This window comes from Cornus florida, unplaced genomic scaffold (genome assembly GCF_030987335.1).
Source record: "Cornus florida cultivar Cherokee Brave unplaced genomic scaffold, ASM3098733v1 CherokeeBrave_3.0.0_Hap2_Chr09, whole genome shotgun sequence".
Lineage (NCBI taxonomy): Eukaryota > Viridiplantae > Streptophyta > Magnoliopsida > Cornales > Cornaceae > Cornus > Cornus florida.
The window spans coordinates 64,343,582-64,362,378 of NW_026775579.1; the positions used below are offsets into that span (position 1 = coordinate 64,343,582).

An 18,797-nucleotide genomic window follows, 5' to 3' on the forward strand; every position below is an offset into this window, starting at 1 on the left:
TCAAGTTGACGAATAGGCCAGCATCGATTTATGGGAAGAGAGAGGTCAAGTCAAATAGTAAGGGGTTTAACAACCGGGCTAATTGTTTTGTCAAAATCCAGCCCATATTGTTGATGGTAACCTTTTGCAACAAGTCTGGCCTTGTGTCGTTCTATAGAGCCATCAGCATGTCGTCTGATCTTATAAACCCATTTGCATCCGACGACATTCTGGGCTTGAGAAGCTGGAACGTGGTTACGTGGTTCAGCCACTAGAGCCTACATCCACGACACAAAGAGCCCAAAGGGCTACATCACTTTTATAATACTCTCTCAATTCATACACAATACAATGGTGGAGGCTCCTTTATATAGGAGAAGAAATTATGAGAATGGAAAGAATTAGAAGATAAGAAACAAGGAGGATTTTTCTCCACTGATTCCTTCAGTAACACCAAATCTTCAATAATAGGAAACATCAATTACTAAAAGATTTTCTATTCCTCCATTAGATCTTTAATACTCACCCTCAAGTTGGAGCATGAATGCCCAACTTGCCATTGAGATGACAAGTAACAACAAATATGAATGATGAAGAGAGAAAAAAGAATAAAGAAGACGAAGAACAAAACTACCGAACACACCGCATCCCAAACAAGTCAACAAAGAACTGTAAGAGACACAGCAAAGACGAGGACAATGCTACCGAACACACTGGCAGCCCAAACAAGTTGATAAAAACTACCGAAGACACGGAAAAGACCAAGACAATGCTACCGAACACACCGGCAGCCTAAACAAGTCAACAAAAAACTGCTCGAGACACGGCAAAGGCGAAGACAATGCTACCGAACACACCGGCGGCCCAAACAAGTCGATAAAAACTGTCGGAGACACGGAAAAGACGAAGAACATTACTGACGAACAAATCGACAGCCTAAACAAGTCATAAATAATACCAAGAAACCCTTAGCAACATTTCAGAAGCTAAGGGAATACCTCAAAATAGGGGTCCTAACCTAAAAAGAGAAATTATGCTCTGATACCATGTTGTAAAGCATAAAACAAAAGTGAAGAGATAAATAAGACAACTAGAACACACAGAAATTACGTGGTTCAGCCACTAGGGCCTACATCCACGGCACAAAGAGCCCAAAGGGCTACATCACTTTTATAATACTATTTCAATTCATACACACTACAATGGTGGAGGCTCTTTTATATAGGAGATAAATTATCAAAATGGAAAGAAAATTAGGAAACAAAGAGGATTTTTCTCCATTGATTCCTCTAGTAACACCAAATCTTCAATAATAGTAACAACATCAATTACTGAAAGATTTTCCTCCATTGATTCCTCCATTAAATCTTCAATAAAGAGTACCATCACGAAGTTGAGTCACCATGGGATGTACTATTCTGGTTCTAATGGCGGTTGTACTGATCTGGTTCTAATGTTGGTTCTAATGGTGGTTGGGTTGAGTTAGGACATGGCAATGAGTCAAAAGGTTTGTAGCACTAGGTTATGAGGGTACAGTGTGTTGCCTTTGATAAGTGATGACAGGTTTTGGTGGCACTATGGGAATGGGAATTGGAATTGGTGGGACTATAAGCAATTGGAGGTGTTGGTGGCAATATAGGAATGGTGGGACTGTGGTAACAGTTGGTGGTGTAGGTAACAACGATGGAGGTAGGAGCAGACCACGAGATGTAGGTAATGTAGGTTCAATTGGTGCAACCCAATCTTCAAGCAATATGGATGGTTTAAGAAGACCAGTTGTAAGTAGTTGAGCAAATGGGAACACATCTTCATTGAACCGAACATGGCGAGAGATATATACTTTACCAATTTGTGGGTTAAGGCACCGAAATCCTTTTTGTTGGGTTCCATAGCCCAAGAAAACACATAGCACCGATTTTGAAGAAAGTTTGTCTTTCCTTGTATCGCCTAGGAAGGGAAAACATTAACACCCAAATGTGCGAAGTGTAGCATAATCTGCAGGTCGATTGAAGAGCATCTTATATGGTGACTTGTACTGTAACCCAGGAGAAGGTAATTTGTTTATGAGGTAAACTGAAGTTGGAAAAGCATCCATCCAAAATTTTCGTGGTAGGAATGCATGATGACAAAGAGCAAGACCATGTTCAACAATATGACGATGCTTGCGTTTTGCCTTGGCGTTCCCAAATTGATTTTCAACAGCAAGCGTAAATTTGTGAAAGTAGTCAAAAGTTCCAGATTTTTAAACTAATGGATATATCCATGTATATCCAGAAAAATCATCTACAAAAATTAGATAATGCTGAAAACCACCATGAGATAATTCAGGAGCAGGACCCCACAAATCTGAGTGAATAAGATGTAAAGGGCAGGAGATTTTGTGGTGGACCTTAAAAACAACAAGCGACAACTTTTATTAATGGAACAACTTAAGCAACTAGAAATATTATTGTTTCCAACAAAAGACAGGTATTTATTTCTAACTAAATAATCAAGACCATGTGGTCCAGGGTGGTCCAAACGCTTATGCCAATTATTAAGAGAAGTGTTTTTTCGAACCATGGCTGCAATGACATTTGAAGAAGGAGAAGGATAATGGGGTTGTACTTGTAGAGGAAATAGGGAGCCTTTTCTCTTGCCTTGGTGAAGTACTCTCCCAGTCTGTCAGTCCTTTATAGAGATTCCGTCACGAGAAAAAAAGAGGATATAATTATTATCATGTACAAAACGAGAAACAAAAAGTTTGTTGTTAAATGTGGCACATGTAAAGTATCTTTTAACTTAATATTAGGAGTAGTAGAAATATGCAAATTACCAATGGAATGTATAGGTAAGGTATTAACATTTGCGACCACAACTAGATCTGAACCAGTATATGCTTATCAGTTCACCATGTGTGAGTCATCAGGAGTCATTTGATTGGTAGCACCAGAATTTGGAAACCATGTGGAATCTGATGGAGAGGAGAAACTCATGGCAGAGAATGTTACCGAAGACCATCAGGTTGTTGTGCTTAGTTGTAGTGTTGACGGCCTGCAAGCACACCATGACCTACCTTGCTGCAAATCTGGTAGATACGAGACGAATTTGTGTTGGAGTTTTGCGAGTAGGTTAAAGATCCATTGCCACAACCACGACCACAATAAGTGCCTCTATGAGTGCCATGATTATGAGAAGAGTGATGCTGATTGTTATAAGTATCATGCTGATTGTTACGCCCTCTTCCTCGATTGGAAGAATTTTCATGATCACGGTTTTCCAAACACGAGGAGAGCAATAGTTTCACGGTCTGGATTTGGTTTATAATAGATTTCCAATTGTTCACAATAAAGAAGCATGTTGTAAAGTTCTTCAAATAAAGGAAAAATAGACATAGTCTGAACATAATTAACTATAACAACGTAGTCAAGATTGAGTCCGTCAAGGACACAACCAATCAAATCCCAATTGGTTATGGGTTGCTGAATAAGAGAGAGCTCATATGAGAGCATTCTGATACGATCCATATATTCAATGATTAAAGAAGATCCTTTCCGAATATTAGAAAGTTCATGCTTGATATGATAATACCTAGCATTTGTCTGGACATGTAGGCACGACCAAAGGCTGCCCATGTATCATAAGAAATCCTGTAACCCACAACCTGTGCGAGTACTTGAGGAGTTAATGTAGCATGTAGCCAGCTAAGAAGAATTTGATCTTTCTTCTTCCATTCAAGATATTTTGATTTGGAGCCTGTTGGAAAGCATAAAACGGAAGCGAAGAGATAAATAAAATAAGTAGAACACACAGATTTTACATATATATAATATATTTCAATAGAGCCACTACAAAATTTTCTGAGATAGTGGTTGGTGGAGCTGTGATTGTGCCATCAACCATACTTAACATCTCAGTCCCATAAAGAATGGAGAGGAGTTGACTCTTCCACAACAAATAATTTGATCATAGATACTTGTGCCAAGTTTGGGATTCCTAGAATAGATGATGAAAGATAGGGAAGTGATAAAGGTGAAGCATTGGTTGAATCGGAGGCCATGAGATCAGATTGTGGTAGAAAGCAAAGATGAATTGTGAGATTAAAAAAACCCAGGTATTTCAGGCTCTGATACCAAGTGACAAACTGAGAATAAATGAGAAATGAAGATAATAATTTTGAGAAATTTTCACGACATTGAAATGATGGTGTCCTATTGTGTATTTATAGTTACAACAATAAGAGAAAGATGGATAAATTCTCTCAAACAAACATATCTGTTTGTTGTTACAACAATAAGAGAGAGATGGAGAGATTCTCTCAACAAACCTATCTGGATTTCCCGTTGATCTGATTTTCTAATTGATCCAATATTAGCTAACCTTTTAACACTCATAACATTTTGTGGACTTCATGCGCCGCTTTTACTTCCAAAACACCATTTCTTTCCATCTGTACTTTGACAAAACTCATGTGACTAATTAATGATGTTAATGCATTTGCACGAGGAAAATTCTGACTAAGGCATGAGCCATGAATTAAATCTACAATTGTGAAGTACTGGAATTTTTATATTCTTATGACTACTCTCTTATAACACCCGAGGGATTTAAGGCCAATAAGGTGACTTAGTTGTAAACTCTTTCTTACATAGTGAATTTTGAACTCTTTCTAAGGGATTTAGGGCGAATATGTTCAAGCGTGAGAGAAAAATTAGGCGTAGCACCCATTTTTGAGAAAATTAGAGAGAGTAGATTGAGATGGTTTGGACACATCTATCGGAAATTGGAGAGAGAGAATTCATGTGGTCGACCCCACTAATTTGGGATTAAGGCAAGGGCAATGATGATGATGTTCAAGCGGGCTTTGGAATTGAAAAAGAAAGCCATGAGCCATAAGTTTGACTAAACACATTCTCTGACCTGCAATCCGGCTTTTCAATGGACAACCTATCTCAATAGGCATTACATCTCGTGCACTGCCCGGGTTAGAAGCAGGATTCTGAGAGCTCCCACAACTTGGTGAGCAAGTATAGTATAGTGTGGCCTGCCTTGCAGTTTCACCATAGTCCCTCTGAGATTCTATAAGCACTTAACTACATGGCTGACATCCAAGTGTAACATCTTGGCCTCGCTTAAAGAGAACAGGACCACGTGATACTTGAATAACAGGTTTCCTTGATGACACGGCAGCCATTAGAGTACCTAATTTTATCAGCTTACCATTCAAATAGGCACACATACACTCTCAAGGACAGCACAGATGCATGCATTAATTGATAAGTTTATGTATTCCCATTTATTTCAACCATCAGCCTACCATAATCTCTTTTTGTTTATAAGGCCTACCGTAATCTCTTAAAATGCAGCATTGTGGAATATTTCAATAACATCCTATGTTGTGGTTCTATAAAGATTGAAAAAGAGAAAAACTATGCATTTACATATATATATGTATGATAAAATTACTGAAATTGGTAATCGAATCAATTGATTAAAGAATTGGGAATACACTCTTATATATACATCACAATAATGCTATTCTAGGAAGCTAATAAAAACAGATCCCTAGAAATCAGGGATTGCAATAACTAATAAATCTCTAGCTATTAACAGCCTGTACACAACTAATAAATCCCTAGCTATTAACAGCCTGTACACAACTAATAAATCCCTAACTATTAACAACCTGTACACGATTTCCTTATACAAGGAAAGAATCGTATTTTCCCACACTTCCCCCTCAAGTTGGTGAATGGATGTCATCCATTCCAAGCTTGCTGGTTATTCTCTGAAAAACGGTACCAAGCAATCCTTTGGTAAGCACGCCTGCTAGCTGTTCTCCAGTACGAACAAAAGGAGTACAAATGAGGCCACTATCCAACTTCTCTTTACTAAAATGCCTGTTTAATTCAATGTGTTTTGTGCGGTCATGTTGCACAGGATTGTGTGCAATATTGATGGCTGATTTATTATCATAGTAAAGCTTCATTGGACCTTCCCATCTAACTCTCAAATCTTCCAAGATTATCCTTAGCCATAGCAGTTCACATATCCCGAGTGCCATCGCTCTAAATTCAACTTCTGCACTGGACCTTGCAACCACATTCTGTTTTTTGCTTCTCCAAGTAATGAGGTTACCACCTAAGAAGGTGCAATAGCGCGAGATTGATCTTCTGTCAATCATGGATCCTGCATAATCCGCATCTGTGTAGGCTTCAAGAGTCAGTCCTTCCCCTTTCTTAAACAGAATTCCTCTTCCTGGCGTACTCTTCAAGTACTGCAGAATTCTATACACAGCTTTGAGATGTGATTCTTGGGGATTGTGCATGAATTGACTCACAACACACAGCATAAGCTATATCCGGCCTGGTATGTGACAAATAAATTAACTTCCCCACAAGTCTCTGAAAAGAGCCTTTATCCACGGCCATGTCTTCTGGAGCATCACAAAGTTTGTGGTTTGACTCCATAGGTGTCTCAACTGGCTTACATCCCAGATTGCCTGTATCAACCAACAAGTCTAACACATATTTTTGCTGTGATATAAAAATCCCGTGGGCTACTTCAAAACCAAGAAAGTACTTCAGTTTTCCTAGCTCTTTGATCTCGAATTCCTTCACTAACTGTTTCTTCAAGCTCTCCATTCCTTCCAAGTCATCTCCTGTTACTATGATGTCATCCACATAGACCAATAATATTGTCACTCCCCCTGATGCTGGGTGTTTTACAAACAATGTATGATCACCTTGACTTTGCTTATATCCCATACTCACCATCACTTTGGTAAATCTCCCAAACCAAGCTCTTGGGGATTGTTTCAATCCATACAAAGCTTTTTTAAGCTTGCATACCATTCCTTCCTTTTCATTTGAGCCAAACCCAGGTGGAATCTCCATATAGATCTCCTCCTCAAGATCGCCATGTAAGAAGGCATTCTTGACATCAAATTGCTGTAATCTCCAGCCAAAATTTGCAGCCACTGATAACAGAATTCTCACAGTATTCATCTTAGCAACTGGAGCAAAAGTCTCAAGATAATCTATGTCGTAGGTTTGTGTATACCCTTTGGCAACTAATCTTGCCTTATACCTTTCCAAAGAGCCATCTGAGTTGTATTTGGTTGTGAACACCCATTTACACCCAACCGACTTCTTACCTCTAGGCAGTCTCACCAAGTCCCAAGTCTTTTTTTTCTCAAGTGCTTCCATCACAACCTTCATAGCATTTTCCCAATTCTCATTTCCTAATGCATCGGATAAAGTTTTGGGAATAGGGACTGTATTTAAGCTAATAAGAAAGGCCCTATGGTTATGAGAAAGATTCTTATATGACATGAATAGATAAAGAGGGTGTTTGGTATAAGTTCGAGTTCCTTTTCTAATTGCAATAGGGACATCATAATCATTTTGTTCAGAGGTTTCATTAGTGTTATCATTGGGTTGAGTAATTACCTCGACATTATCAGGAACAGATTTGGGTGATTGAACTGGCACTGGTTGAGAGATTGGTGCTCTTTTCCTCGAGTAAATCTGCAATAGACGAGTAGAGTCTCGAGTTTGATTCCCATGTAACACTCCTTGTGATTTGGGTGTATGAGGCTCGGCTTCTGCCCGTGTGTTTGGCTGGGACTGAATGTTTGGGAGTATGTTTGACTCGGATTGATGAGAGATAAGGGCTGGAAACTCAGGGAGAAAAAGATCCTTATCCTTATCTTCTATGAAGGATGTCTCCCCCTAAAGATAAGGACCATTAAAGTACTGATCTTGTTCGACAAAAGTAACATCAGCAGACACATAAAATCTCCTTGTCGGAGGATGATAGCATTTGAAGCCCTTTTGGGTGGAGGAATAGCCAAGGACACATTTAAAAGCTCGAGGATCAAGTTTTCCCCTGTTTTGAGAATGCACATGAACAAAGGCAACACAACCAAATATCTTTGGAACAAGATTATTAGATGCGTTAAAATTGGGAAAGAAGTGTAAGGACCTGCATTGGACTTTTAAAACCAAGGACTCTTGTAGGAAGCCGATTGACGAGATGAGCGCGGTTAAAACAGCCTCCCCCCAGTATTGTTTTGGAACATTTTTTTGGAAGAAGAAAGCTCTTGTAATATCGAGAAGGTGGCCGTTCTTTCGTTCGGCCACCCCATTTTGTTGAGGTGTGCTAACACGAGGATTCATGTATTATGCCCTGTTTTTGGAAATACGGAGAGAGAATTTGATTAAAGTAGTCCTTAGCATTGTCAGATCGGAATCTCTTTATCCCCACACCAAACTGAGTTTTGACCATATTGAAAAAAATTGGAAACACAGAACTCACATCCGATTTATTTTTTAACAGAAAAATCAAGACACACGAGTGCAATCATCAATAAATGAGACAAACCACCTCGCCCCAGAAACATTAGTAACAGTGGAAGGTCCCCAAATGTCACTATGAATCAAGGTAAATGGAACAAAAGTTCTTTTATTGCTGATTTGAAAAGAAGTGCATTTGTGCTTTGCAAGTTCACATACGTCGCAATGAAAATTTTCAATAGATAAACTTTTAAACAATGAAGGAAACATTATTTTGAGAACACTAAATGATGGGTGACCAAGACGAAGGTGTTGAAGCCATATCTTATCTTTATTGGATTTGAATGACTCAAAAAGAAATGATAATGGTGACAAACTCTCAACTCTATTTTGACCATTTGATTCTTCAAGGTAGTATAGACCATCCCTCTCCCTAGCATGTTCAATCATCCTCTTCATGCCCTGTTCCTGAAATATACAACGGAGAGGATAAAACGTCACACTGCAATTAGAATCCGTAGTGAGTTTCTAGATTGACACAAGATTGGTGCATAGTTTTGGGACATGGAGGACATCCTTGAGTGTAAGGTGGTCATTCAAAAAAACATCTCCTTGACCAGCCACGGTTGTCACTGAACCATCAGCTTTTATTATTTTCCTATTGCTAGGACAAGGGGTATATGAAATAAATTTTTTTGAGGAATGGGTCATGTGATCTGTAGCTCCTGAGTCAATGACCCAGACGCTTGAGGAGACTATATTCGAAGCACTAAAAACATGAGAAGAGGGGGAAGGAGAGGAAATACCTGAGAACACCAAAGAACAAGTAGCTGCTGTAGACAGTTTCTCCAACGTTCCCAATAGGCTCCTTAATTTCTCTATCTCTTCTTTGTTGAATTCAGCAGATGGGATTGAAAGATTGTCTTCACTGTTTGATTGTGTGGTTGCCACATGTGCCTGTCTCTGTCCTCTTGGTTGTCCACTCTTTTCTGACCAGGCTTTGTTCACAATTTGAGGCTTGCCATGGAGCTTCCAGCACTTCTCCTTAGTATGGCGGGATTTTTTGCAGTATGTACACCACAGAGAATCCTTGTTGAATGGTCTTGACATATCAGTTTGCCATTGCCTTCTCCAAAACGCTATTCAGAGCCATAATTCTTCATAGCCGTGTTTTTTGACACCTAAGGCCGAACTCTCTACTGTGTGAGTTTCAATTATAACACCCTTTCTTCCTTCCTCAGCAAGAACAATTGCAATTGCCTTATTTAAGGTTGGCAGATCTTCTTTTCCAAGTATTTGCACTCTTACAGCATCAAATTCGATGTTTAAACCTGCAAGAAAATCATAAATTCTGTCCTTTTCAACAAACCTCTTAAGGATAGCTGCATCTTCACTGCACTTCATCTGAATGCACTGATAATGATCCATCTCCTGCAATAGACCCTTCAAGAGGTTGGAATATTCGGTGACTGACCGATTACCCTATTTGGTAGCGGAGATTTTGGTCTTGATCTCATAGATCTGTGCAGCATCACGTACTTTGGAATAGGTCTGCTTGACTACTTCCCATATCTCCTTGGCCATGCTCAAAAACATACAAAAACATACAAGTGTCGCTAATTTCTAGTAACATAGAGTTCCATAACCAGGACATAACCATAGAGTCTTGTTCATCCCAAGCATCAAACTTAGGATCCTCCTTCTTTGGACCATTACCAAGCAAGTGGCTCAGTTTCCCTCTTCCCTTCAAGAACGTGCGACCATTTGAGACTACTTCAAATAATTTTTCCCGTTCAACCTATACGCCGCCTGGATATTCTGCAATTCTCCTGTTGGGGCAGAGCTGTTGCTTCCAGTGGCAGGGATCTCTGAAGTATCGCTTGTTTCAGTGGATGCTGACATGGTTTAGAGAGAGGTGAAATCCACAGTTTTGATAACACTGGATTTTCACAGAGAACAAGAACATGAAGAAAAGGACTAGCAAAGAAGGCCAAGGGAATACGATTACCCAGAAAACGAGCCTAGAGGTCTGATACCATGACAAAATTACTGAAATTGGTAATCGAATCAATTGATTAAAAAATTGGGAATACACTCTTATATATACATCAGAATAATGCTATTTCTAGGAAGCTAATAAAAACTGATCCCTAGAAATCAGGGATTGCAATACCTAATAAATCTCTAGCTATTAACAGCAGCCTGTAAATCTCTAGCTATTAACAGCCTGTACACAACTAATAAATCCCTAGCTATTAACAGCCTGTACACGACTAATAAATCCCTAGGCTATTAACAGCCTATACACGATTTCCTTATACAAGGAAAGAATCGTATTTTCCCACAATATATATCTTTAAATCTTTTTTTCAAAAAAAAAAAAAAAAAAAAAAAGAATCGTTGTTGTCTTAACCTAAGCAGTCCACAACTTAAATGACACCCAAGTTATGAGGTTTCGTTCCAAATCAATAAACCAAAAAGAAAAGAGAGAGAAGTAAAAGATAAGAAAAAATGGGAAATTGCTACAATATTCTTGATCCAGAAAAAGTATATATAAACATGTTACGTCATAAAGCACGTGGAGTAGAGAGTTTATTTTACCATGTGATCTCTAGGGTTTTGACGCCTCTGGAACTCCATCTCATCAAACTCAAAGATTGGCAACAACTCCACTGCGTTGATACCAAGCTCTCGAAGATGCGGAATCTTCACATGAAAAGAAATGTAGAATATCATTAAAAGTAAAAATGATGATAGTGTTTGATATCCATTGAATTATATAGATATTCACAACCTTTTCTTTTTATTTTTTCATAAGCAAAGCATCATTAGCCCATGACATAGGATAGATATGCCTCAACATAATCTCAGGACCCTGATATTATGTCCCAAACTCTCTATCAATTTAGGGTTTATGAGGGCAAGAATTCTTTGATCAGATCTTTGTAAAAATGTAAATATCAAAAAAGAAACTTTGTGATCAACTTGCAAATTGTACCCTTTTTTTCTTTGGCGATGGAGCACAATAACACTTTGATGAGTAAAAATTGAGGAGGTAGTCCTTCCACATAAGCTAAAACACTACTAAACTATACCCATCATTGAAGAAGGATGGTGTGAATGTGGAGGTGAAGCAAAATAGATCAATGTAGTTGTTCTATAAGAAAACCTGGTGGTTGAATTTTGAAATATTACACAACGGACAAAACCAGTGGTTCCAAAAGAAATTTAGGTAGTTTGTGCTACCCTGATCAATTACATGCAACTTAGATTAGACAGACTAGTCAATCTAAACTATGCAAATTATAATTCCCCTAATCAACTTTCCAACTTACGGAACTTACCCATATGCAAGGTTATTCATTTGTTTTTATTGGCAGCTTAATGGCCAGAGGATATATTAAGCTCAAAAAATTCTAAGAACTCAACTAGGAAAAAAAAAATCTAAGAACTCATGAGTCAGTGAATTATTCAAAAGTTTTTGAAAATTTGAGAAAAGCTATTTATCAAAAATAAATAAAAAGACAAAAGCGATTAATGTTAATAATTTTTTTGAAATAAGTAAATAAAGAAGTGCCACATTCATAGCATAGTATTTAATGGAGAAATCAAAGTTAGATATATTTTTAAAAAATTGCTTAGATGCCAGGCAAAAGTACATTTGCTAGCCAAAGCAATGACCATAAAGATCACGTTAACAAATTTTTGATGTAAAAATTGTATAATCAAACCTGTATGAACAAATACAACTCTAAGAAGAAAGGAGAGAAAAATTATGAACTCTAAAACCAAGTAGAAATGGATAAGAATCAATACTGTTGATTTCTAGCCAATCTATGACAAGAATCTTGTCACAATAACTATCACCTATATGAAAAGCTTTAAATATATATATATATATATATGAGAATAACAGAGTGTGAACAGTGTTTTCCAGAGTGTTTGCTAGTTTCGTTTTTCATATTGTTTTAATAACCTAATAGCTAAGAGTCTGTTTTAGGAAGTTTTAATTGTTTTACTTTCCTAAATAGTTTAGGGTCAGTTTTAGAAAGTTTTCATTGTCAATTTTAGGAAGTTCTCATTGTTTTAATTTTACTAGTTTAGGATTTGCTTAGGCCTATAAATACATGTTATTGTAATAGTTTAGGGTCACTTATTACTTTTATCAACATCATAAAATCAAGAGTTTCTCTCAACCTCTTCTCGTGGATTCGAGTGTTTAAAGAATCCGTTGCTATTCTTTTAGTTATTTTAATTGTTATCATTAATCCGCTGCGTCAATATCAAAAGGATTTTTTGAATCAAAACAAATCAAATCATGAAATATTTAAAACCCTAATGCATAAATGAATGAATCATAATTTTGGTGAGTGCATTCAAGTGTCAAATTACCCTTTTACCCGTGGTATAGAAGATTATGTTTTTACCCTTGTATGAAGCTTAAATTTCATATTCAACCATGTCTCAGAGGTAATGATCATGACACTAACTAACTTTTTAACTTCTAACTAATCTAGATATAAAAACTAAAGTTACAGACTCTAGTTTTGATTTACGCAATTTACCAGCCTAAGTTCTATTGACCTAACATAACCAAAACTTTAAAGAATTAGGTGCCTAGGTTTCCTTCGGCACTCGCCGAGATGATTTGACAATATTGACTAAAAGCAAGACAAGTTTAGGGTAGAAAACTACTTGTTTATAAGCATATTATCTACCTGAGGCATCCACTACCCATGGAAATATCAACTATAAAATGTGATAAAGAAAATTGAATTACTGGAACATTCCATGTAAAAGAAAAATAGAAGTGCTTGTATATCATTACTTAGAATATAATTCAGCTCAAGATACAATCTTGTACCTTCTCAATTACACCAAGGTAGCTACCACGGATATTTGGATCAAGCCCACTAGATTCATCAGCTGTAAAAGCACGAACATTCATTTCATATATAACAAGATCCTTCTGCAAAGGCAACAACAATACCATAAGATTCAAGTGGGGAAAAAATCAACTAGACAATTATGAAAAAAAAAAAAAAAAATCAATTAGATAGAAGTTTTCTAAATGGAAATAACTTGGACATGAAACACAATAAACTGGTGATACAACTAACTGAAAAGTATCAGATACCTGCTATTGTTCATCAAAACCAAAATTAGAGAAATACAGAAACGCATTCAGCTACTAATTCAAATAATGAAATTAAAAATGCAGGAGAGAGAGAGAGATCGCATGTGTGGAATGAGCACTTAGAATTTTATAGGACTATGCATGTCAAGAAATATAAATCATCATTTATACGGCACAAACTGATATAAAGCCATTTAAGCAACGCACAGAATTTACCTCAGGTATATTTGGAAGCTTGTAATTGTCTCCCCAATCAAATGGCAAGCTATTGAAATCATAAGTTCCAAGAAATTTAGACATCTTATTACTGGCGTCTCCAAAAAATCGGCGACCTTCAATTAGTTTTGCATACGGATCTACTAGGACAATGCTACTGTCAAATCGATGCCCTTGATGCCAACCTCGAGGACCGTCTATACGGTAACCATATAGGACATTGTTCTTAGGCAGATCCTACATTTACAGAAGTCCCTTCAGTAGCACAGAACAGAGAAAATAAATGAAATAATAGCTTCTCTCCCACTGTTGGTGAATATCTAGATGAATCTAAGATTAATAATAAGGAAATGAATTTATTATATATTCCACTATTCCAGTAATGTCCTAAAAGATTATAAAATAAAATACGAGAGAGAGAGAGAGAGAGAGAGAGAGAGAGAGAGAGAGAGAGAGAGAGAGCATTCTAGTGGGACAATCATAGGTCAACATTTATTACTTATTACCTTATAACATAAAACACAGTTGCAATATTTTTAAACGAACAATAACTATCTACTGATTCAAGAGAATATTCATGGCAGCCTATATCCCAGATTGAACCAAAAAGTTTGAAGATAACAACACTGTAAAAGTTACAATTAATATATTCCTTAAAAATGTAAATTTTCTTTAAGTAATAAAGCATAAACATCCACAAGATCACTCAACCAGGATTTTATTGGTTGAAAAGGTCGAAGACACCAATAAGAAGAGGGGTTAAAGAGATTGTGTATGGAGCATCCTCATCCAACCTCTTATTTAAGGATCATGTCAATGCAGAGCTTGATGATATTGCATTATCAAATATAGGAGTTTCTTATTGTGTCCTGAATGGAAGAAGATAGAAGGACATGCTACACTGTATGAAATGGAATGCAGTAAAACTTTTAGAAGCTTCTAAAAATAAAAGTAAATTAGTAAAGCATAGAAAAGAAATATCACTAGACGCCATCATGCATTCAACCCTCTAATCATCCAATACCTTAGTTCTCAAGATTCACATTAACATGAAAAGAGGTTCAAGAGGTCAACCAGTATTTGCCCCAGAATATCGGTGCCCCAGAATATCGAGTCATTCTTATATCACTAGACACCATCATGCATCCAAACCCCTAATCATTCAATATCTTACTTCTCGAGATTCGCATTAAGCTGAAAGGAGGTTAAAGAGGTCAACCAGCATTTTGGTGCCCCAGAATATCGAGTCATTCTTATACTGCATTGGTCTCATACTACTCTCAGAAATTAACAAGGTCATATCTCTGTGTGCACTGTGCAATAAGAATACCGGTGTCCCAGTAGATGAAGTCAAATTAGTTTTATACTAAACTCGGAAATTAACAGAAATATAGTGTTGACTTTAAGATATAATCAAATCAAAAGTAAGTGATAAAGAAGAAGAAGAAAAAGAGAAGAAAAAGAGAAGAAAGCGGATGAGAGAAAAAGAGAGAGAGATAGGGAAAGAGAGAAAGAATGAAAGAATCCTTTCACCACATTCTATTTATAATAACAAGTTTCAGAAATTATACATAAGCCCCAACATTATATAAGTAATAACAAATAAGCCCCTGACAACATATAGGATAATAGCTCTGCGGGCACCATGCAATAAGAAACTAATCACTTTATGACGCTCTGTTTGTTAAAAATAAGCAGCATAACTTTCATGCTTCTGTTGATTGACACATGAAATTCTAAGATGAGACCTATAACTTTCTCAAATAGTGGTAATGCTGGCTAGTTCAGGAGTTGCTGCAAACTCAAGTGGAAATCTAATACTCCCTCCGTCCCTAATTAGTAGTCCATTTTTCTCATTTTACATGTCCCAAATTAGTTGTCCTCTTTAAAAAGTCAAAGCATCTTTTCATTATATTTCCATCATTGTCCTTTATCTTTTTTAAAAATTTCAAACTTTGTAACTATATATATTTAAATTAAAAAGGACAATTTGGTAATTTTAAAAGGGGACAATGCATTAATTGCATGTCCCCTTAAAAACTCCAATTTCTAAACATGGACATCTATTTAGGGACAGAGGTAGTATGCATTTGTGGCCATAAATTTAGTGCAGAGTATAGATTATTACAGTGAAACTGATGACAGCGCCTTAAAATTTAATTATAGGCCACTACTCATATAAGTCACCTTTGAATATTCAACAAAGTTCATTACAAATAATTTCAAACATGGTTTTATTGAATTCTGGAGTTAAAACTTGCATATCAGTTCGCTTTTATCACGTTTCTTAGTGCTGAGAAAATTTCACAACCACAACAGCCGGTACCCATTATGTAATCCTGTTACAGCCCGAGACTGCAACACCACGGCCACAGCTGCATTTTAAAACCTTGCCCAGTCCACCCCTCTTACCAACCTTGATTAACAGAAAACAACCTTTTTTAATTGGAAAATATCCTTTTATCATCACAAGCAGAATTTTCTTATCATAAACCAACACCAATAAAGCAGCAGATTTTCTAGCCAAAACTCACAAGCTATGCATATAAGGACAATAGATGACTAAGGCATCTTGTAAAGCCCCACAAAATAAATAAAATAAAATAATATCATTGTATTTTGATATAGTTTGTTTTAGATTCATAGCAGAGTGTGTTTAGAGCAAAAAACAATAAGGGAAAAGACAAATATACAGAGCAGAACAAGTATCAAATGATGCCGTTCATTAGCTTACAGTAGCTTTTATAAAAATGAAAGTGAACTTGCTTCACGATTTTAGTCAAATGACAAACTTAATTGCTAACCCAATATAACATTTGTTTTATTATGAGAACGCGAAGCTGCCAATTCAACATTAAATCAATGATGCTACAAAACAGTTGCAACAACATGAGTTCAATAAATGCTTGCAGGAAAACAAGTTTAACAAATGTCCATGTCCATGAAGCCAGAATTTGGCAATGAATAATAAGAATATACATCCCATATTCCAAAACGAGCACACTATGAACATAAACTACTTTATCCTTTGACAACATAAACCACTATTAGAGCATTGTTCAATGCAAGCATATGTTGAAAAAAATTGGTGTAGAACAACTGAGGAATGCCACCCATGTTAAATTAAAATATCACCCAAAAAAATAATAATAATAGATTTTACAGGATCCAAATAATAAACCTACCTCAATACAAATGTGCCATGTGTCTCCAGTTTTATTTATACGAGGATCTAATGTAAGCTCCATCATTCCACCATCAATCCTTCCGTCTTTTCCCCTAAAATTATAAGAACACTACATCAGATAGATACTACAGCACACTACCAAAGAGGGAAAAATTAAAATATTTAGATCCATTTACTAGATATGACTATTAGATCCAAAAACTAGCACATGTCTTTGGTATCTATTTCGGTTATTTATTGTTTTACAGGGAAATTTTTGCGTGAAGGGTCATAGTAAAAATTGATGTTCATGCAACTATAGCAGACCCTTCATAGGGCTTCTTTTCTCTCACTTAAATATTCAGTTAATGGATGGATTACTCACAATCTAAGGGCCAGTAGCACTTTTTCTTTTTCTTTTTCTTTTTTTACTGGCAATACTAAAAAAGACAACAAAGGAACAGAACAATCAGTAAGAACAAGATCAGAAAGCCACTTGGGCTAGATCTCCCATTTGGAGTCATCCTGCCTGCAATTAAGAGCCCATTTGCTTATAGCATGGGCCACTTTGTGACCATTCCCTGGGAATCCACAGGAGCTGCAAACCAGGAAGAACACCAAAAAAACCTTAACATCCTCCAAGACCGTGGCATGAAGAACATCAGTAGAGGATGAAAGCATAGAACTTAAAAATCTTATTTAGGATATGTGTAGTTAGACATTGACAAATGTTCGAGAATTCACTATAAAAGTAGAATACACTAAGAATTATTTTTTAAAATCCATACCTATTTACGATAGTGTTAGATGAAATAACAAAAGATATCCAAAAAAATCCACGGCAATATGTTATTTGCTGATGATAGTTTTATTAGATAGCTCTAAGGAAGCCTTAGCAACAAAATTAGAAACATGAAGAAAGACTTTAAAAGCAAAAGGCCTAAAAATTAGTAAAACTAAAATTTAATATATGAAATGTAAATTTCATAAAGCAACAAATTATGATAACATAAATATTACATTTCAAGAGTAAATATTTACTGAGAATAACTATTTTCACCACACAAGGCCAATATTACAACAAGATGAGGAAAGAGATAGTTGTAGTAAGTAGAGTTGGAGCATGGTGGCCAAAATTGAGGCAAACTAGTTGTATTCTCTGTGACAAATGTGTATCAAAGAAATTATAAGGAAAATTATATAGAACAAACCTCAATTATTAAGTCAACCATATTATATGGCGCAGAGTGTTGGGTGTTGAAAAAAAATAAACAATGCATTCATGTAGCGAAAATGAAGATGTTATAATGAAGAGTAACCCGAGGAGATTAGATTAATAATGAACTTGTGAGGGAAAACTACGAATAGCGCCTACTAATGATAAAACTCAAGAAAGTAAACTTAGATGGTATGGCCATATACAAGGTAGACCCGAAGATGCTCCGGTTAGAAGAGGAAGAGTTGTTTGCCTAAAAGGTAAGCAACAAAGAGGCCGGTCAAAACTTACATGGAATGAAGTAAAATTGACTTTAAAAAATTAAATTTAAGAGGAGATACGGTGTATAATAGGGAAGAATTAAAAAATAATAATAATAAATAAAAAGATAATTCATGTGGCCAACCCCTTTCACATAGGATAAAGTCAAGGATGATTATGATGATGAATCATCCAACCAGTTAGCTACTCATAGAGGCCTAAAAATAGCTTCCAAATACTTATAGCTAGGGCTATAGAAAATATGTAATCATCTCTATTGAGGAGAATGAACATTGATTGAGGATTTTCAGCTTAAAGCATTGCTTAAGAGGCGCTACTACCCAATTTTGTTACACCTACATCCTTCCCCTGCCTCTCCTCTTCTATTAAATTCTTTTTTATTTAATACACTTTAAGACATTTTTATTCAAACTACACTTACTATCATAATAACAAACCAGATATACCTTCAACCAATACCCTCATCCTCTTCTCCACCAAACTAGTGACCATAATTTCCCATTGCATGTTAAATTTAACAATATC

At 36.3% G+C, this 18,797-nt stretch overlaps 1 protein-coding gene across 4 annotated transcripts in view; it reads right to left on the bottom strand.

Moving 5' to 3' along the window:
* LOC132274141 (isoamylase 3, chloroplastic) overlaps positions 1 to 18,797 on the bottom strand; it is a 65,817-nt gene that overhangs the window by 44,653 nt on the left and 2,367 nt on the right. For all 4 annotated transcript variants that reach the window (XM_059775319.1, XM_059775321.1, XM_059775318.1 and 1 more), the window contains 4 exons: positions 16,794 to 16,887; positions 13,609 to 13,845; positions 13,120 to 13,224; positions 10,857 to 10,961 (listed from right to left, as the gene is read on the bottom strand). In XM_059775319.1, coding sequence (XP_059631302.1) covers positions 10,857 to 10,961; positions 13,120 to 13,224; positions 13,609 to 13,845; positions 16,794 to 16,887 — 541 coding nt within the window. The remainder of the gene's footprint in view (positions 1 to 10,856; positions 10,962 to 13,119; positions 13,225 to 13,608; positions 13,846 to 16,793; positions 16,888 to 18,797) is intronic.